This window comes from Struthio camelus, chromosome 1 (assembly GCF_040807025.1).
Source record: "Struthio camelus isolate bStrCam1 chromosome 1, bStrCam1.hap1, whole genome shotgun sequence".
In the NCBI taxonomy this organism is placed as follows: Eukaryota; Metazoa; Chordata; class Aves; order Struthioniformes; family Struthionidae; genus Struthio; species Struthio camelus.
In genome coordinates this window covers 26,327,655-26,349,933 of record NC_090942.1, presented here as the reverse complement: position 1 = coordinate 26,349,933, position 22,279 = coordinate 26,327,655, and the positions used below count along the sequence as shown (strand labels likewise).

At 40.7% G+C, this 22,279-nt stretch overlaps 1 protein-coding gene across 10 annotated transcripts in view; it reads right to left on the bottom strand.

Annotated features, from left to right (window-relative positions):
- TSPAN12 (tetraspanin 12) overlaps positions 1 to 14,119 on the bottom strand; it is a 71,262-nt gene extending 57,143 nt beyond the window's left edge. For 3 of the 10 annotated variants that reach the window (XM_068932437.1, XM_068932468.1, XM_068932441.1), the window contains exons 1-2: positions 13,885 to 14,068; positions 13,224 to 13,360 (exon numbers count right to left, since the gene is read on the bottom strand). In XM_068932437.1, coding sequence (XP_068788538.1) covers positions 13,224 to 13,289 — 66 coding nt within the window. In that variant the 5' untranslated portion in view covers positions 13,290 to 13,360; positions 13,885 to 14,068. Of the gene's footprint in view, positions 1 to 13,223; positions 13,361 to 13,621 lie in introns of all 10 variants that reach the window. The other 7 variants (XM_068932420.1, XM_068932402.1, XM_068932465.1 and 4 more) reach the window with 7 other exon arrangements.
- Positions 14,120 to 22,279: the final 8,160 nt, after the last annotated feature.

Sequence of the window (22,279 nt, the reverse complement as noted above, 5' to 3'; positions counted from 1 at the left end):
AGGAAGGGGGCACCTCCTGAACAGTGTTTTTACTAACTAAAGATCTAGAAAGCTTGGATGAGTAGTAGCACCTCCTTTGGGGAAGATTTTCATTATCCCTTAGTTCAATTAGCCAGCTATTAGCTAGCTTCCCACATGCTCCCATACTTCCCTAAAGTTCTTATTAAGAACTAGTTAAACCTGGTCCAAAACTAACACATCAGAAGAATTGCTCTGTGTCCTTATTGGCTTCTTGGAATGCTTTGCCTTTGCCTGCAGCATGCTTTCAGCAGGCTATTTCTGCCTTTAACATTTCACGAGAAGTCTCAGTGGCTATTCCACTACTTCTTTTCAAAACCTATGCATAAAGAACAGAATGCCACCTTGGTTCTGCCTCACAGAACCACAGTCTGTCTCACAGTGCCAGTGAGAAATCTGGGTGCTCAGTACGCTGCATGCATATTCCTAAAAGTTAGTACACACTAAAATTCTACTATATACATGCATGTCAGGGCACATTTCCTTTAAGCTCTGTGGGATCTATTTTGGTTGGTGAAACAGTAGGAGTAAAGAGCATCTGCTGTTCTATTTAACCGATAATTCAGGAAGCTTCAGAAGAAAGGTTTAAAAAAAAAAAAAAAAAAAAAAAAAAACTATAATTCCCTCCCAGCCAAACTCCTAGACGACGAGTACTTTCATGGAAGAAAGCATCAGGCATTTATTATACAAGTAATAAAAATATGTTTCTAATAAAGAGGGGTACAGAATACTGCAAGCACACAGGCCACCTTCTCATGGTCAAAAAACTTTTTAACCCTCCACATCTCCCTACAAATCCTGCTGATATATACAAAGAAAGTGTTAGCTGGCACTTCCACTTTTTCCAATTTATAGTAAAATATTTGAAGTTGAGATAAATTTGGTTACTGTACTTTATAGGTACAGTCCTCAGAAAGAATATAGAGTCCATCAAAACAAACCAACAAACAAACAAGAACAAAACCACTTCTCAGCAACTTTCAGGAAAAGTCAGGTCCTGCTAAGATAGCAGTACCAGAAACAAATTTTCACCTGCTAAACAACATTCTTTCTTCCATATTAAACTGGTAGACTGCCCAGTCCCAGCTCTCAGTTAAGAACTCACACACTGCAGAAATAGAGCAAGCGCAGTCTGAATGTAGCATTACGTTCCCACAAAACAATGAGAGGCAGTGGATAACTTGGAAGGAGATAAGAGATTGCTCCTTCAGAGAAGGCAAGATGCAGCAGGCAAAAGAGTCACTGTAGAAAGTCTAAAGCCTGCCGGTTATTCAGAAACCACAGGGAGATCAAGGAGCAGCCAGCCAAAATGCAGAGGGGACAGAAAACCTCCTAGACACCAAAAGAACTGAGCAGAGTTTCCTGTCGCTAAGAGCCATTCACTTGACTAGAAGAAAGGAACTGCCTGAAAAGGTAAAGCAGGAAGGAGAATGTTTATTTCTGCTCTATCTTCTTAAGTTGCTTTGAGTTTTCTCTACCTAAATGTGTGTTTTTACTCAAATAAAACCTGCCTTTTTATGTCTAAAAGCCTTATACTCATCCCCTGACAGTGAGGGGAAGGTCTAGGCAGGTACACCGCAAAGCTGTGGTCAACTTATGGCCGCCTGACTTCTGCAGAGATGCTTCTACAGATGATGTTACCATGAAAGACGATTATGTTTTCATTTATCATGAACAGCAACAGGAGTAAAAGGACCATTTCCTTTAACTTAAAAATCACAATCTTTAACAATAATTTAACTAACATTAATACTATTTTAACAGATAAGAACACTCTATACGAGGCGTAAGAATTCTATAGGAAAGGTCTCACTTCTCATTCAAAATTCTTTTAGGCATCTAGGTCCCCACAGCTGTTTTCCTTCCGTGTAAGTAGTTAATGGTCAATTACCACCATTTATTGTGGGATATGCATTAAATGCAAGAAAATTTCATTCCAGAACCACTGTCAGAACCAGGCTACAGTTCACCTGCTCACCTCTCCTGGTCCTGCTCCGAATGGTCTTGCCGCAGTATCTCCTACATACAGGAAAGTGATTTCTGCCAGGCTTACAATGCAAGTACAGTATCAACACAATAGCTAGCTCAGCATTAATCTAAAAGCACACAATTCCAGTGCTTTTACCACAGTGTTACATAGATTTTAAACATGGATTTCCTGTGCAACATCTTTCTGATGACTAGAAATATTTAGTGAGAGGCATCTTTGCACCTTAGTTTGAAAAAGAAGGCCCAAAGTAAATTACTGTTCTGAATAACCAGAAAGCCAGAATTCTGTAACATGTTGGATTCACATCCATGAAGGTCAATAACAATGTCACACTGGGATGGCATAAAGATATGGCTCTGAAAGAGTACACAAATACTGAAGAAGCTCCTATTTAAAAAAAGGATACGTGGGAAAACAAAGCATGATAACACCCCCCCAAAATTCAGTAATACCCTAAAAAGGTATATTTTACTTCATATAACCTAGCAAATTTTGTAGCTTTTAGCCACAAAAAGGTAGCGCTATGAAAAAAGTCAAACAATCCGTTCTGATCAGCAAAAGTGAGCCTCTGGGCAAGAAAACCATGTGGAACAAAGGATACGTTAGCAACACCAGGGCGCCCTGTGCAAAATGACTGACACTTACTTTAGTGACAAAAGATTGTTATCAAGACTTAGCTCATATCCATCCAACTTGACTTGCCTCCTCCCCCACTCCTTGGCCACAAGGGAATCACAACAAAAATAAGGCATGAGCACACCTAAATTCCACAGCCTTCTACTTCTGAGTCAAAATGTTGTTTAGCAGCATATGTCCTGCTCTGCAAAAACAGCAAGCATCCTCAAGCACCAGCTGAAATCAAGGAAGTCAAAGCATTTGCCACTTTATAATACCAAAGCTAAAGGCCAATCTTCAGCTAGCATCACTGGAACTACACTAATTAGGTTCAGCAATATAACCCAGTCCCTATGCTCAAAGACCACAATAACAATCTTCCAGAAAAGCTTGGTGTGCATCTCAACCTTATCAGCAAAGAGCACCTATATCTCTGCAATTCACTGCAAACCGATTTTCAGGGTCTCACGGGAAGAGGCAAGATCTCGATTAGGGTTTTCCTTGGAAGAAGGACAAAAGGAAGCCTTAACAACCGGCAGATGTTACTTTGACCATTGTTTCATGACTAATTTACATGCAAAATACTGACCAGTTAGAAAGCTGTATCAAGCAATCAGCTTGAGTTTAGCTATAAAAGGACACAAGTTTATGAGAAGTAAAACTACCAAAGTGATTTCTCACATCATCCCACCAAAAATTCTGCATCCAAAATGTCTCTGATAACACCCAGTCTGCTATGCTGTGAACATAATATGACAGTAGGCACTAAACGTTTTTGTTAGATGGCTGCAAAAGTCACTATGTGTTCATCCTAAACCATCACAATATGATATGTAGCCATCAACATGAAATTGAAGGGCTTATAAAATTGTCTGCTTTCGTACTCTATTTTAATTATATTTTCACCCTGGTTAAACAAAGGTAATAAATTATATTTTTATATAAGGTCTAAAAAATCAACATGTTTATATTACTGTGTGACATACAACTTTTTCACTGATTTATAGTCTGAGAAGGTTTTCAAAATAACTAAAAAATGCTATACCCAATACTATACTCAAATATTAGGAATGGCCACTTCTAAGTACAGTTTAAGTCATGCAACAAAAGGAAAATATCATTTTTTTTTATTCATTGAGTATATATTTTAAGCCCTTGTTACTTCTCTACTCATAGTGTCTTTGAGGACATACCTAAACTGCAAAATAAGTCTGTATTTCCTATTTTCAATTACTAAATGAATAGGAACTTCTAAATTCAAGGAAGCAAGACTAACTGCTCTAGGTAACTGCACACCTGTTGTCATTCTCATCACCTTTTTCATCCAAACATTCTAACACCTTCATTTTGCTCAAATTTGAGAGAAGGGGGTTTTTTTTCATTATTACACCTGAGGGAAGATCCCATACTAAAAAAAAAACAAACCACCAAACATAGTTGTTCTTATCAAAACAGATGGAGTAAACAACTTCATTCCAGGTTCCAGCACTATACAGCAACTTACTTTCCAGAAAAAGTTTCAACTCCTACAAAATTACTTCCAAGATATGAGAGAAGCTGTCAAAATGTCCTTTAATTTTAGAAGAAAAATAACCCTTGAGAAATATTTCCTTCTAAAATTGATTTGGGTTACTTGAGCTGTGATTGACCAAAAATAAAAATAAATAAATAAATCACTACAAGGCCACGAACAGAACATGTTGCAATGTTTTCACAATTAAATTCAATACTCAGATCCCTGAACAAACACAGATGACTCAGTTCACTGGACAACCACAGACAACTACTTTTTTTTTGTGAGGACAGGGCATAAGGCCAGGGGAGAGGTCTTGCTTTTCTGTATCGCCTGGCAAAAGCATACAAATTATTATAGAAAGGAGAATGGCCTATAAAAAGGGAAATTCCCCTATGCCCCATTAATGCACCTTTTATTCTGAAGACACACCAATATGTAGTTTTAGAATGCTCCCATACAGGGTTGTGCTTTACTCCCCTCCCACTTACAAACAGCCCAAGCATGTACTTATTTTCACTTTGAATCCAGGTTTGCTTGCACAGCTGCAACTGAGTTAACAACCTGATCTATGGCATAGGCTGGAACTTGCACGCTTTGCAAAAAGGCATCTGCCGGAGCACTGACTAATGGGTCGCTCTCCCAGGGCAATCGAGCAAATTCTCCAACAATTGACCGTACAAGGATCCTACAGCAACTTAATATAAAAAATTGTGAAATAAGAGCTCAAATAGGCAAACAGGTTTGGGTACAGTTAATCCAACAGCAGGTTCTTCTGAGTGTCAGACTAAGGTATTAATATCTGTTCTGGGTAGCATGAAACACACTAAAGAGAAAAGAGGGCAGAGAAAACATACATATGTCTGTACTCATCCTCTCTGTGAATACCTACTCATCGTACTACACACTTCTTCTTAGGTCAAGTTTTGTGCCACTTTTCCTCAAACGGGAAAGTAACCTTCTCATTGTAAAGGACTAATATCTTTGGAGAGGCAAAAGGATATGTTTCTGTTTGTGGGTAATATGTAGCAATGCAGAGAGCTCAAATGACAGAGATCCAAATCTCAAGCCACAAGCTACCATCAAGAAGATATGCCTTCGCATAGATACAACACACTCTTAACTACGTTTCTATTAAGTGCTTGTTTCTGTTCAGAGATGCTAGTCAAACTCTCTTGAACCCACAGATAGCAGACAAATGACTATTAAACCAATGTACAGAACTCAAAGGCCAATATGGGAAAAGAGTACAGATTTCTCATGATTCATAAGGCCTACATATCAATTTGTCATGGCTATGTCATTTAATTTCCCTGTTTCACTTGTGAGCACCCGCAAGCACATGAAGATTACCAAAATTTAATTCATACATCTGTATAAAATCCACGAGAAGTTAAGCTATCCCCTATACCTTGGCAAACAGCTACAAATTATTTAAAAATTAGTATTATTCCTATGATTCATCTAGTATTTTCCACAGACTCTTGAGATGATGTAAAATTTTCAAAGAAGAGCAACAGTGTCTGAGGATAAGTGAATAACTGAAGAAATATTTTCTATAGAAAGAGATACTGATTTAAAGGGGGGAAAAAAAATGGAAATGCCTACAGTAGAGATGGACCTTTCCAATTCTGCTGGAAGTCATGGCTTAGTGGTATAAGCATCTGGTTTGAAATATTTTCTTTCCCTTGAGCTATTGGCTCAGATCTGCTCAGCGCTAATTTGTGCCTTTGCATCAAGGTGGATACAATGAGTTCCATGCTGCTGACCGCGAGGATTTCCCCCAAAATGCCTGTGGTTTCATTGACTTCTTAATGCTAGTTAAGGAGTAAATTAATATCACTTCTAACATAAGGATGAGTTTTTGTTTTTTCCCTAACCCGTATCACACTGAGCCACTCTTCTTCTCAGGGCTGTTTTGCAGACTGCTCTACCATTCACTCTTGATATACCATCATGCGTGACCCATATCACCCATGAAGATATGTGGGATGAAAGGTGCTGTAGAGGCAGATGCAAAGTTCAGCCATAGCTTAACTCTGCTTTACTGTGTTAAGACATGGCCTGGTAATGCACTGCTTGTCTGCACTTTCCCTGTTCAGAAATTAGACTTTCAGAAATCCATATGGATGATCAAGATCTGTCTCTTCTCCCCTAGCATCCTCCTTTATCTTTTAGATATTCATTTCCTTTACTTTCCCCCACTTCAAATACATTCCTTACAGATCGTCCTCACAAACAAAAAGACTAAACATGTTATCTAAGGAAAAACAAAGCGACTTCATAAATGTATTTATTTATAATATTCCCAAATCTGTTTAGTTGCTTTTCTAGATTTCAAGGTTCCCAGAGCTAGCACTTGGTCCTCCTCTGATTTATATCTGTACAGCTCCTTAAAGAGAACTTTGAATCTGAGTTAGGTTTTTGTGTGCTGCCATAGTGTAATGATGTTATATAAATAATGCAGCCTACAGGCATAAAAAAGTAAAAGGTTTCTCAAGATTAGTATTAAAAGCATTGCTAGTTCTTTACAATTCCTTCTATAGTTTTTCTGCTGAAAGCACTCCATTAAATGACACTGTATTCCATAAAAGCTGGAGCTTCTTTCTTGCATGGCTTGTAGATATTTTCTTTACACAAGAGTACTACGAGAAACAAATTTTAATTACGGAAGTCTACACTGCAGTCACTAAAAGCAGAGTGTATTACCCTAGGATGATCTCCATATTTACACTGCTATAGATACACAATCAGGCAATGTTCATTTCAATGGATATTACTAATCATTTCAATTTTTTAAAAAATTTGGCCTTAACTCTATTCATCCCAGATACCCTCAAATCCTATTGATGTAGGTGATAGTTGGAAAGCAGCAGAAATACAACCTCACCTTACAACGTGCTTCCAAGTAAGAGAGGACAGACCAACTTCAACGTCAGAGTAAACATGGAAAATGAAGCAAAAAAAAGCAATGCATATATTTAAAGTTAGAAAAAGAGCGAAACCTGCTGCTTCCAATCATTCTTAGTGCCTCCTTGTGCAACACTAACATTCCCTTACTGTATTTTAACAGATGAACCACATACTCCAAACTAGAAGATTTAAAAGCATGCAAAAGGCTTGTAACAAAACTAACTGGCTAGAAAACTAACTGGAAACTTGTTCGTTCATTTTACCTGATATTTTTTTCAACAAATACAAATTTAAGGTAGAGGCAAAACAATTTCTGCTATTGGTCAGAAGCGTTTACTGGCTGTGAACACATAGTCCAAATTAGATGGTGCTACTACATACCAAGATCTAATGTGAAGGAAAGCTTACACACAGCTCAACAGAAGCGGCATACCCTAGGCAGAACAAAAATCACAGAAGGTGAAGGATGAGGCAACATCCCTGGCTAGGCTCAAACATCCAGTGACACTGTGAATCATCTGTTAGGAGATGCTTCACACATACGATACAGTCACCTGCAACTTACAGTCTTGATTTGCCCAATCCACTACGGTATAGTCATCCTCAATTACAAGGCACATACAACAGTAGCTGCTTTAAAAAAAAAAATTGACAAAGTGTTCAGCTTTTATCAGTATCACTACCTAGCTACTTTGACTATGATTTTTCACAGTAACACATGTAGATGAGCTGCCAAGAAAAGTAGAACAGGCCTGCACCTTGCAAAGCTATTTCTTTGCTTAACTCCCTATATTGTAAGCAGTCAGGACATTGAATTTTTCCTGTACTCAGCATTATTTTCTAGTTCATGTTCTAGCACGCTTCTAAAGGCTACTGTCCCTTGGTAAGCTCATATTATACCTGGGCCGCTACAACAGGTTGGCTGTCTTTTGGACAGCCTGCAGTGAAGATTGATGGTAATATTGCAAAATGTGGTAAGGAGAATTTACACAAGGACAAGTTGTACAGTTCTCAGAATGAATCCGGATGCTCACATTAACTCCATGACTGCTACTGTGCTTGAACAATGATAGGAGTTTGCTGATACGGAAATGTCCCACTAGAAAGATCTGGTAGTCTCAAATTGCATAAAACATGTTTGTAGAACTATCAAAACCAAATTTCTCAAAGTATAGACACACATGCTATCTAGAGGTAGTAGAGAATAGTAATATCTCTAAGAACAGAAAGTTAGGAAGTAGCAGGAACTTATCTTGTCTCAGGTACCACTGAGATGGTCTGCTGAAATACAAAGTCTTGACAAGAAAAACACCAAATCACACATTTCTGGAAGGTCCTTCTTAGGCTGTCCAGAACATAATATGCTACAAATAGCTGTGTTACAGAAGATGAGACATCTGCAGAAATGAAGTTGAGTCTCTCCCTCTCTTAAATTAGGTTAAGAGGTGATGCTTATCTATACATAAGGATGACAGCAAAAAAAAAAAACCACACATACACACAAGAGCAAACTGCAGGCTTATGTCTGAATGATATTCCTTTTCCAGTGCAACGTCAAAAAACTCTCATGAATGCCAAAGAGAGGAGCTTCTGAAACTGCAACTCTCACTGCTTCAGATAAGATATTTTCCAGTCCAATACATGGAAACAGCTTCCAGAAGGCCATTATCAGGTCTATACCATATTCAGTTTCTTAATTTACAACAACTGGAGCACTGACAATAGATTCATTCACGTTTTAAAAGAAATTGTCTTTCAAGGTCTTCTGTAGGCTGCAGTTCCAGAAGTACCAATCCATTCACAAAACCTCTATTAAGGTTGCCCCAGATACTTTCTGAAGCAGTAAAATTTATTGGTCCATTATCAAAACAGGATGAACCACTAAAACAGAGACCTTATTTTCAGTTGATTGCTTATGGATTACATGTAAGCAGGCTTCAGGCCAGAAATGCTTTTTTAGCATAACAAACTCCATTTTCTCTCTCTTCCACACACGCATCCCTACCATTCCGCACCACAGCTCATTAGCTAAGCCCAATAAAAACAGTTTCTGTCTTTCCAAAGACAAAGCCTGCAATTGTACACTTATGAGTAATATTCTGGAGAAGCTACAAGGATCACAGCATAGTGAGTGATAAACTTCTGTGCTTTCTTTCACGCTGACAGCAGCCAAAATATGAAGACATCAGCATGTTATGGCAACCATCCGCATCTGAAGTTTTCCAGCCAGATCAATGGTCAGATTAGCCAATTTATTTTAACACCTTCTTAAGGAGCTTCACGCACACTAGAGTGCCCTCATCAGGCAGGTAATGAAAAAAGCCGGAAGACCATGATAGGCAGGCTGAAACAGTTGCATACACATGACACACTTGAAACTTTTAAACGTGTCCCCCTTAGAACTAGATAATCAGCCTGTACCAGAAACAGTGGCTGCAGGCTCTCTCCCAGTTTTGTCAGGGCTTCAAAACTAAGAGTTCAGCAGAGTTGAGGCTATTTTTTTTCCAGTCTGAAGGAGAAAACAATCCTCTTTGTACAATATATGATTAGACCGATCAGACCTACCAATGGACAACACCACAACGACATACAAAGAGAATGTCCTTCTATTCTGGCTAGGATCCTCAAACCATGATTTTAGAAAGCCAACATCTTTTTCAGTTGATCGCTTATGGATTACATGTAAGCAGCCTTCAGGCCAGAAACCTCAAAAAGTGTAACAAACACTATTTGACAAAGATGCTCATACATCTTCAATGTTTTAAGTCAGACACTGATAACTGACATAGCCTTTGGACACATTACCAACAGACTTGAATTTGTCAGGAGGCAACATCCTTTTGCATGAAAGGAAGCAGGAGAAAGGGGAAAAAAACCTGCAAGAATAAGCTTGAAAAGCATTAAACATTCCACCTCCTAAATTGTGAGGTCCGTACACAGACTAGGATCATATAGACATCACTCTAATCTATTTTAGGTATGTTGCTGTTGTGTTTTATCTGCTAAGACAGAACCTCCATATTCACAGCTCATGAGGAATGTGGCTGCACATTTTCAAGTGGCTGATCTAATCTAAACTTCCTGCCATCCAGTCCATAATCTGAGCTGGTATTTATCAAAGCAACTGCTAACATAAGCAAAAGGCAAGCTAAAGCTTTCCAAATGGGAGGAAGAGCAAAAGTAAGGGGAAAATGCAGTTTTCCATATCCCCATACCAGTGGGCAACCACCTGTTGTCAGGGGAATATTTCACAAGAAAATTCTGGCCAGTGAGGTAATGTTCTTATATTCAGAAAAGTCAATGGCAGAACTCCCCCTGATCCCAACAGGAGAAAGTTCAAACCCTGATGGAGAATGAGATATGGGAGATTTCATAGAATGATACAGCCTACAATAAGCAACTAGTAGCAAATTTGTCTTTAGCTGCTAAATATACATCTGAACAGGACAAGATAGACACAGAGAGAGGTATTATATATGCATTCCTCCAAAGAAATTTGATTTAATTTTAATACATTTAGCTGCCCGCCCACCCACCATTCATCCTGTTTCTTACCATACAGTTCTGGCAGACTCATATGCCTTTTTGTTTCAAGCTGCTGAACAGTTGGACTCATCTCCTTTTTAATATCCAAATTCTCAACTCCAAATGAACTGGTCAGTTTTCCCATTTTAGTTCCACTCCCATTAATTATATATACAGTGTGGAAGATAGCATTATTTTCTGCAACATTTCTGGTACAATTCAACTGCTGATACTGGCAGCATTTATTATTTAATTACATATTAACACACTTTACCTTCATACACACTTCACTTAGCTGCTCAAGTAAAATTGCCTGGGTCCTGCCCTCAGCTAGCAGGACTCAGTATAGACATTTTTTATATCCTTGTTTTGAAAATGAGAACGAGAAGTTACCATTTTCTTCCCGAGGACTTGTTTTTATATCACAATAGCCTCAAAAGATTCCCTTTCCTGTATGACTAGGAAAGGTTATACTTCATGGTTAAGTATGTTATGAGAGATCGTTATTTAAAAATTGAAAAAAAAATCTGAAGAATGAGTAATAATTTCTACCCATGAATGCTTTAGGTAAAATCTTGAAAACATGAATTAAAAATGGACAAAGCAACAGCAGCACACGTTATGGATATAGCTACTGTTGTTTTACTGTCAAGCTCACAAGTACTCTACAGCTCCATGCCTCAGGTCCACAACAGAAAAACAAGCAGAACAATGAAAAGTCAGGAGGAATCTGATATGGAAAGGAACTTAAAATTCTAGCAAAGAGGGCAAACACATTTAAATCACCTGAGTAAGACAGCACATGCCTCTCCCAGCTCCACTTCTGTTTCTGATGTTTTCCTCTTTACGCCAGTTCCCTGCTTACCGCCTCTTCCTTCATCTAGCCTTAACCTCCTTAAATTTATGATCCACATCCAGTCTTTGTCTCCCTGGAGAGGAACTGGGACACAACCCACTAGTCCCTTCCAAAGATAAGAGCAGAATTTCCTACACAAGCAGAGAAGTTCAGGACTGACAAACAGAGCACTCTGTTCAAGAGTCAAGGCCCTCATCAACACACAATAGATCAAGTGACACTGTCACTTGAGGGGGTATAACCTTGCTATGTATAACTTGGGTACCACTTAAATAACTGCTGCAGCTATGGAAAGCTGCCACTGAATAATAAATTTGATGGAACACAGAAAGCACCGGGCAGGGAGGGAAGCAGAGGAGAAGAGCAGGGTAAGTTTGAAGGGACAAAGAAGGCAGTGAGTTAAGATGTCACTGGGGACTGATGAGGTCGGCTCATGGCAGAAATCACGGGGAATCCAGAAGAACGCGCAGAACAACTGAGTGGCTGGGTGTTTTCACCTATGTGGATATCCATGCACACAATTATAACGGAGCACGAGCAAAAGTCAGAAATTGGGCCCAGATCAGTTGAACCCTGGTAAACTTCATCTTAATCAAAAGAAAATACAGCCCTTTAGATTTTGGATAATATCCAGTGAAATCCACATATGATGCGAGAAATAATTGCATGTTTTAAAAAACAGAAGATTTTCCCATCAGCTGTTGCAGGGCTTTATTCCTTACTGAACAGCTAACAAAACACTGCAGAAATATAACACTGGAGATATTTTACATCTCTACTAAATATAACATATAAAGTTACCTACTTTCAACATAATCTCTCCCAGATCTGAAATCACTTGCATTATACAGAAAGTACTGTTCTGCACCAAGGGCTGCTTAACAGTTTTATTTTCTTATTTTAAGAAAAAAAAAAGGAAAATCTGAAGATCTCCACAAGGTTTTCAGTATTCATGCGATTTCACCTTAATCCCATTGCAAATTATTCTTGGCCCCAGCCCATGCGGGCTCCACACATCACACCCAGCAAGTCTACAGCACCTCACAAGTCAGCAGTTGTGAAAGGGGATGGCATGGTATGCCTGCTACCCATCCCTTCTCCTATGTTTATCCAACAAAAAAACTCAATTATATGGGCAAAGCAGATTTCATCTGGTGCAAGCAACTGAGGGCTGTGAGGAACCTCCATGGGCTTGGAGCAGTGAAAGTTTAGGAGGCAGTGGTGATCACACCCACTTCTACTGCAGAGCTTGAAACCCTGCTGCCATAAATACAGTCTTGACTGAAATCACCCCAAGCCTCATCAGAGCCAGTTAGGATGTGGTCACTAAAAGGCACCAGAAAGACTTTGGATAAGGCCTTTACAGAGTAACTAATACTCAGATACCTGTGAGAGCTCAGAGTTCAGTTCAGGTTACGGGATACTTTCAAACTCATTAAATGAAGAGGCTGCAACACCCTTGAAAAATTCCCTCCCTACATATCTGTGTGCGTTACAGGTGCACAAGTTCAAAGATGTATTTATAACACTTGGTTAATATCAAATCTAATTATACTTGCAACTATTTTCCAAAGGGTTTTTTTTTTTTTTAAACATGATCCTTATTCCATGATGAGAACTGTCTGGTGCACATCAAAGGCACCACGGCGGGCAACTTCTCCTTCAGCAAACGTAGGAAGCACCAGCTAACGCTTAGCTGTACCCTTGGGTGCATTATCTCGGGGCAGGGGCCGTAACCCGAGCCGGGAGGTTGCCACCTGCTCGGGCAGGGGGCCGCGCTCCGCCGGACTCACCCAGAAGAGGAGGTTGAGGGCGTAGAGCAGGCAGCGCAGGCACTTCACCGAGTCCTCCCTGGCCATGGCGAGCCCCCGCCGGAGACAGCCCCATCCTCTCACCACATCCTCCCTCCCGAGGCCAGGCCGCCAGCGCCCTGCAGGGGGAAAGGCGAGCGGGCGAGGCGCGTCCCCTCGGCGGCGCGCAGGTGCGGGCAGCGGCCCGCGGCGCCCGGCCGGCTCCGCGGGGTCCGTCGGGCGGCGGCGGGGCCGCGCGGGCGGCCACGGACGGGGCGAGCCCGGCAGCGGCGGCCGGGGCGCTCCCCGCGCTGACACCGGGTCACCCGCTCACCCCCGCAGCCCCGGTCCTCTCCGCCCTCTTAAAATACGCAGATGCATACATACACACACATACATACATATATATAAAGTAACCTCCAGCTGCCCCACAGCCGCCACCGCCTCTCGCACGAGGCAAGAGGGGGCTGCGGCAGGCAGGACGGCGGCGGGCGGGCGGCCAGCACCGGCACCGACGGCCGAGCGGGGCGGAGGCGCGGCCCGGGCCGTCCAGCCCCCTCCCCGGGGGGACGCGCTGCCCCGCGAGGGAAGGGAGGAGGAGGGCGGGCGACAGCGGCCACCGACCGCCCCCCTCGCTCGCTCGCTCGCTCGCTCACTCACTCACTTGCTCCGGCGGGGCCTCATCGGGGCAGGGAGGTGCCGCGCGAAGCCGAGCCCCTCATCTCCGGCGGTGCAGGCGCTGCCCGCGGCGAGCAGGGACGGCAAAGCCTGCGGCTGCCTCCGCGCCCGGCCCGCACCGCCCCGCGCAGCCAGGCAGCGGCCAGCTGCACGGGCGCCGCCGCGCATGCGCCGCCGCCCGAACCGGCCGCCCGTCGGGTCCTAGCGGCGCCGCAGCCGGCGGCCGCGGCGCTCGGCGCGCAGGCCCGGCCGGGGCGGGGCAGGGCCGGGCAGGGCCGGCGAGGGCAGCGGCCGGCAGGGGCAGGAGGCAGGAGGCAGGGGCAGGAGGGAGGTGGCGGCGGCGGCCTGTTGTGAAAACGCACCTGCGGGCTGCAACGGGCATCGCAGCTTGGAGCGCTTCCAAATGCCGTCGGGAAAGAGGCTGGAGTTCGTTCTGCTGAGCTGAACCCACCTGTGCGGTTCGGGCTGTCAGTCTCAGCCCGAAAGGAGCATCCCCAGAGAGGCACCCCCCGCACCCCCAACGGAGCCTGAAGTCCGGTTCAAAACCCAAGTTGCGGCTGTTGTTCTGGGATTTTTTTGTTTGTTTGTTTTCTTCAGGGCAGAGGGGAAATTTTGAGCAATTGGCTTAAATACTGTTGGAACGCATGACAGCCTCCTCCTGTGGTATTTTGGCCCAGAATGGCCAAATATCTCGTAAAACAGATTTTTTTTTTTCAGGATTTCACAGACATTTCACAATATTTCAGCACTGTTGCATCGGAAATGAAAGCTAGCTGAAGTACTAGTGCGATTTGATTGAATGGTCCCGTGCCAGTTCCCCTAGCCATCCCTGTACAAAAGAAAGATCTTTTGGGTTGAGAAAGGGATGCCTCTCTCACTAAAGGCCTCTAAAATTCTCAGATAATTGCAGGGAAATTGTTTTAATTATAACAATACTGATGCTGTCCAAATCACAGCATTCCTATTTTGGGGGGTGAAAGAGCAAAGCAGCAAGTTTAGAAATGCGACCATATCGAAGAAAGGTTTTTCAGGAAATGATTTAACAACTGCCAGTGAAAACTGGGAAGGAGGAAAAAGGACGTTAATGAATTAAATCTAGCTCTTGTGAGGCCAAAGAAAAACCTATTTCCTGAAGCACTAGAAACATGACCTAAACAAACACACAAACTGCAGACTTTCAGAGGCTTGGTAATGAGGCTGCTGGGATGATGTCAGTTAAGCTTAAACTTCCACAATTATACTTCATTAGAAATAAATCAGGGGAGACAAACCAGAATCTTCACACATAACTACCCTTGCTTGAAAAGAAAGCAAAATGGGTGTATACGCTTGCCAGATGGCAGCGATTTTATGCCAGATTTATACAAGTGAAAATAACTAGTAAAGTTCAAAGAGTTAGAGAATTAGAAATGTTGTATCTGAAAAGTCTTTTTCCTTGAAATTTGATAAGCTGAGAGCTTTAACTGTTAGTTTTAGCCTCTTTTCTGAAATCAAGAGCTCATCTAGAAAGAGTAATATGTCATATCTTTTAATCTTAAGTGAATATTGCTAATTCTACACCTAAACAAGGACAACTGAACTACAACAGATATTTTTAAAAGGTTACACTCTGCATTCATTATGCTGCTTACATACCATTCATTCCTTTTATAACTGAACACTTTACATGAGCACAGTCAGCAAGACAGATCTTGTACTGTTTTCACCAGTGCCAGTTTACAAAAAGAGTGTCGGTTTACAATGGAGCTTCAGTTTTGCTTGAGGACAATGCTATCTGCTATAAAGCAAATTAAAAATAATTAAAACTGTGTTTAGTTTCTTGATTATTCCTTGGGAGATAACATATTACCTGAGCCACAAGGTTTTATAAAAAATGCACTCTAAAAATATTCAGCTATCTTATAGCCAATGGTTGTTCTTTAAACATGTCTAAAATGCCAAACAAGAAGTTCCCTTGTTTGTATCAGGTATTTTTTGGCTTAACGCTGGAATATTCCCAGTGCATGAAGAATTTGAAGAAAGGAGAAAAAGCAGTCTCTTAGACCTATTTGTAAAAATTCTACTAAAAGTAACACTTCAAAAATGTGTATGTCTGAGCTACTGGTTTTGATGTGTTTGGCCATAAGGAATGCTCTCAGATTAATTCTTATTCTTTTTAAAATGACATTATAATAACCCCACTATAAAAAAAAAGAGGACCACAAAGTTGGTTTAAGATATTTTCCATCCTTTTGCTGTTAGCTGAATGATTATATTGTCAAGAAGAGATTTTACACAAAACAAAGAAAACAGGTCCCATTTATGAATATCTGTCAAACTCTATAGGGTCCAGTGAAAGGTCCCTTAGGAACACTGCTTTCTATGAGAAAACTGTCAAACTTTGTGAGATTTCCATGATGTCAACACTGGGAAAGAAATATACGAAATGTTCCCATGCATACAAACAGTAACTAAATCGGAAGTGTTAGCTGATCATCCAAAAAAATCAGGGAAGTTACTATGCTATTTCATCAGATTTTTTTTTTTTTTTAGTTACTCAGATTTTATTTAGGGCAAGTGCAAGGATGGTATTTTTACAAACAGAAATCTAACAGTGGAGCTTTTTGTGTTTCTTTTTTTGAAATAAGACTTTGCTGTTTGCAAGTAATGGTTCTTTAATGTAGAGCAGAGACTTATGAGCATGGAGACTACTGAAATCTTGTTGGTTGGCATTGTCTACTTGGATTCTCTAGCGTCTATAAAGTACAAATTCTGAGGCTTTTTCTGTGATGGGGCATTCACAGTGACTTTCTAATGTGAATTCTCTGGAGTTAAGCAAAGAGTTCATGATACAGCCTTTCCATCGATGGCAGAGGAGGAAGAGGGGGACAAAGTTATAGATGACTAATAATCTCTCTTTCCTCTGCTTAACTGCCTATTTTCATTTAAAGTCTGGGAACTTAATATCTATAAGCTAACTCCTCTGACAAATGTGCTTGAAGCAGGCCAACAGGTTCAAAAGCTATTAGAAGAGGATGAACTGACTGACATATGCCTGCATGAATACATACAATATGATCTCATAAGCCCTGTTTCATCAGGAAACCTTACTAAATATTAAGACCCCTATCCAGCACATAGCTGCAAGTATCTTTAATTTAAACTGCATGAGTAGCCTTATTGAGTGGAGTACCATTATCCACGTGTGTAAAGTTATAGGTGATAATTGCCTGATATCAGATAGCAAGAAAATAACTGAAAAAGCAATGAGTTAAAGTAATGCCCTTTTATATGCCACTATAACATTTAAAGTTGCTCAGACGAGTACTGAACTGAGGAGCATATGTGTGGGAATGCTTTGGCATGTATATTATTTTAATTCTTTGTGATGTCTATTTAACTCAGGTGGGCTACTCGGATGAACTATTCATGTACATGTTTATTTACAAAATTTTAAACTAGAAATGTCTTTGCTGGCTGAGTGTGTTGGCAGCAGGGCAGTTCTTATAGGTTAACTTTAATATATTTCTTCCAATCTCACTGTCAGTTCCTTAGGAAAGTGCAAAAATTCCTTGATCCCTTTCTTTTGTGTGATAGTTGTATGGCTTTCAGGATACATAAATTGTTTCTTTTTATATATTTCTTTCTAATTACAAGCCCCTGTCAGGTATGACCTGGGCAGGCAAGCTCTGTAACTGGTATCTGTCAGAAATAAGTAGTTTATGTGACTAACAGTCCAGACACTGATCACGGAGGATGGATTTCTGAAGCTGACTGGTGGTTTGCTGCGTCTCAGGTAGGCATCTCGCCAGTTTGCCTCGCCTTCTTGGTGTGTTACTTGAGTGTAGTGGTGTTTGTGTACTTCGGTCCTGTCTGCTTAGTTTAAATCTTCCTCAGCCTCACTCCCAGTCTGGCTGCACCTTGTGCTGGACTCAGACTTAGAAGGCCTACACAGTTTCCTGCTCTTTCCCCTCTGAACCGTTTACTCCAGATTTCTTCTGTCCATGTTTTCGTTTCTCTACTCTTAGCTTGGTACAGTGCTTAACTTCTCTGGCTCCAGGGTCTGGTTTGCATTGGTTTTAAGCCCGGTTATTGCCTGGTCTTAGTGTTTAGACACTGTTTATGACTGTCTGCCCGGTGACTATCCCTCCCTAACAACAAAAATCCTCCCTCTCTGTTGACAACTAAACTCTCAGTTACACAAATGCTATCTATAATACTGGAGGTGTACTAGTTGGCTCGGGAATAACCTGTCTCTTAAATGCATGTGTATAGCAGGGCCTAGCATTGCTTAAAAACGTGAGGTAAAATTGTCCTTTTTCTTGAAACAAAGACATCAAAAGACCATAACGTCTTCCAATTTCTAAAGCTTGCTTTTATTTGAATATGGAAACAATAGTCTGGAATGAGATAACATTTGAAATAGATAAAACATAGAAGATTAAAAGATTAAAATCACAGTCTCGAAAACAAATTTTGCTCTTGTCCAGTGGGCTCTTGCAGATGCACTTTACTGCTCTCTAGTTCAGTACTTTCCAGGGCTCCCTAAATTGAAATAACACCTCAATAGTTTTTTTTTTGGGGGGGGGGTTGGGGAATGGGAGGGGTATTTGAGTTTCTAGGAAAATTTTTCTTCATTCCATCATTTCAGAGGCTTCACTGAAGATCTGCTGTCCTTTCCTCTCAAGAATCTCTTTGTTCGAGTTCAGACTGGATAAGCCCTGAGCAACTTGGTTTGACCTCAGCTGACCCTGCTTTGAGCTGGAGGTTGGACTAAAGACCTCCTGAGGTTCCTCCTAACCTGAATTACCCTATAAGCCTATCTTGCTGCCTCTTTCCTCTCTACCTCCTTCTGTCCTGGCCATCAGTGTCCCGCTAGAATCTCCTGAGTTGGCCTCCAGCTGAGCAACTCTTTCTCCCACCAGGTTCCACCTTGCCTAGAGGACTGCAGCAGCAGCTGCAACCAGGCAGACAGCCTTCCTCTTCACTGCCAGCAAAACTCTTCTTAAAAAAACATACAACATATAATCTGCACGCAATAGCCTTTGAGCAAGTAGCCAAAGAGTTATAACTTCTATGTGTTTCAGTGTTTCTCTATGAAGGTGAATATGTATGTAAGTACGGATGAGCATGGATATTGCAGAGTCAGGGCATCCGGAACAAGCAAAATGTGGAGGGAAATGATAATATACATTAAATTATGAGAATAGCATGTCATGTAGCAGGTGGGAAAAAGAAAAATTAAAAAAATCAAATTTGCTCTTAATTCTATCTAAGTGAGAAAGAAAAACTCATATTTTTTTTGTCTTTATTTACATTATGTGTATTTTTTAATGCATTGAAATCTCCAAGCACATCAAAAATGGTCTGGGAACCAAACTCAGCTGAAAAATATGTCCTTGATATCAAAATTAATATGTTGGGAATAACAAAAACTGATAAGTCTGACAGACAGAAACAGATGAATCTTGCTCTGTGATCTCTAGATCAACAATCTGAGATATGCTCCAAAAGCCAGGAAATCAAAATCCTTAATAGGGATGTACATCACTTCATTAGGGGTTAACTGCTTGTTAGGAGGACCTGTGGAAATCCTATCTATATGGAAAACATGCTCAGCCTGCCAGTGAGAGATAGAAGGCTACCAAACCTAATCACAAAAAGTATTTCAGCAGATAGCATAAATGTGAAGTTCTGAGAAGGCAGCAAGAAAGTGTCATTTGGTCAGTGAGATGTGTATGATCGAGTCTGGAAAGAAAAATACTTTGTGGAGCTCCCAAGTTGAGTCCAGCTCGAGGACCTAAAAATAGGGACTCGGATTGTTTTAGTCCTGCCATGGAATGAGTTTCTTTGCTATAGATCCTAGGATTCTTCCCAATGCTTGTTTTTCCTTCTCTTATTCTCCTCTTCTAAGAATGGGTTTCAGTTTGACAGAAAGATTTTGCTTGTGAAAAAAACTGCTCCTTTGCTTTTTTGTGACTTTTTCTTCAATATGTAGTGCTTGGTGTAATAACGGCAGTCATGCAATTTTCTGCTGAAGAGTTTTGCTAGACATGCTCTTCTAGTTAGGTTCCATAGCTAGGATTCAATATTTATAACAGCTCCAGAAATTGGAAAAGGCACAGTAGTCTTCAGAGCACGGTGTATTGTAGTCTGCACCTCCTTTTCAGTCACAGCACTGGATATTACAGTAGCAAAGAGCACATTGCAGTATCTGTGAAAAATGTGACAATCAAAACTCATCTCTTGCTTGGATTTGTCTCCTTTTGCTGAGACTGAAGAAGTAGAATTAGCAGAGATTGTATTAGAATTGTTGAAGCCAAATCTGGTGTTGCAAAGCACTGGAAAAGCGCATCAGGAAGTTATCAGTTCCCTCACAGTCTATTATAGGGAGGGGACATACATGAAGTCTTCCTTTTCCATATGTTTCACCTTCATCCTTTTTCTCTTCATCCTCCCTTTTATCTACACTTTTTTTTCTTACTCCTCCTATAAGTATCCTCTGCTGCTAAACCTGTTCATCTTCCTAGGTTTCTGTCACTAGAACAGACTATTCACTGTATTGAGATTGTCACTCAGGAATCAGCATAAAGATGTGTCTGAAACAACAAAAATCGATGCATCATTCCACAGAAGTCTTCTAATGACGAAGACTGGAGCTACCACGTATGAGCTGTCCTAACACAAATGGTGCTCCAGTTGCTTTGGAAAGTCCTTGTGCCTGGCTTATAGTTCCCTTGAAAATTCGTTGCGGAAACTATCATTGAGAGGCTTGAAAGAGATGCAGGAAAATGCAGGACACAAACAACAGAAAGATGAGGAGAAATTCAAAGACATTAAGAAAGGATGAGAAAAAAGAATCTTGCAAACTAGAGAATGATGGAGGGATGGAGAGGCTTGAAAAAGAACACAGGGAATATGAAGACATCTGAACTCTATATTACTTAGTTGTTATTGTGACAAGGCTTAACAGGAAGTGTAAAATAAAGATGTTTTAGGCTGGAGCTCTTCAGCAAGGGAAAGAAAAGCAGTTTGTCTGGCTGCAATTTTCTTCTTCTAATAACCTTCCTTTTTTCTGTATTATTAGACACAGATTCTTCCTATGACTTTTTAGCACTGTTGCATGATAATTGGATCTGTATGGGGCAAGGGTTCATGCCTGTTAAGACATATTGTATCCAAACTGAGAATATAAAAGCATTGGAAAGACTTTATGAGAAGGATGTTTCTCAAAGCATCATTTATTTTAATGAATATCTGGAATTGTTAAGTGGCAGGTTTTCATTGCTTTGAGCTAATGTATGGAAAAAGTGAACATATTTTAGTATCTAAGTTAAGCCTGCTTTTCTCCCCGGAGTGCTGAGAGATTGGGGTTACTACCATATTTTTCCTTCACAATGTAATTAGTCTCACATTTCTAAAGTATGAAGGATTCTTCATGTAAGGGAATAGCTAGGATATGAGAATCGGCAAGTAACTAGCTTTCATTAAAGAATCAGAAGTGATCTTTCATGGGACAGAGGATGATTGTGACTTCCTCACCCGTTTTCTATTTGCTATATATTATCTACGGTAGGTTGCTTGTGCCCTAAATCTGAGCTGTTTCTGTGTTAGTTGTTTGTAGGTACTACTCAGTAGTGAGATCTTTCCTTGGAGCCTCTGTATGCTTGCTGCAGGACAAACAGCAATACTCTATAAATAGGTACAGCAGAATCATCCATTGTAGAGTTTCCTCTGAACACAAAACCTCATTATTTTCACAAGTACTTATAACACTCAAGTATCTGCGGTTCTAAAAGTTGGCAGATGAGAATGCATGGCATTTTTTTATTAAAATTCTACCATAAAGAGTCTCTTATAATACCTTTCATGAATGTATCTCATTTCTCAAGTGGGTGAATTGGCTGCTCATCATGTAAACAATGTGTTATTGAAATGTTGATGTATTACTCCCATGGATCAAAAACAAGGATAAGGGAGTGCTGAATTTACAATGCAAACACAGACACAAAGAACTAGACTGCCACTCAGTGGTGGTGGTGATTATCATTTCTTGTGCCCATACCCATTGCCAGACATGAGTGAACACTGCTACATAATTGATCAGATGATACAAACTGGTCACACACAGGAGTCGCAAATACTATACACCTTTAGCATAACATCCTGACGATGTCAGAGTGGTTATAAATAGACTTTGTAACCATTTCTGAAAAAGATGATAGGAACTCAAGTGCCATAAAGCTCAATTTTGTTTGACACTAAGACCCCTTTATTGAAGAGAATTGTCTCCTCTGATTTATCACATTAGTGACTTGGAAACTTACCTACTATCATTCATCCATGATTTTCCTGGAATGTGTTAAAATGGCATACAGTGCTGGTGGATTGTTTATCAAAGA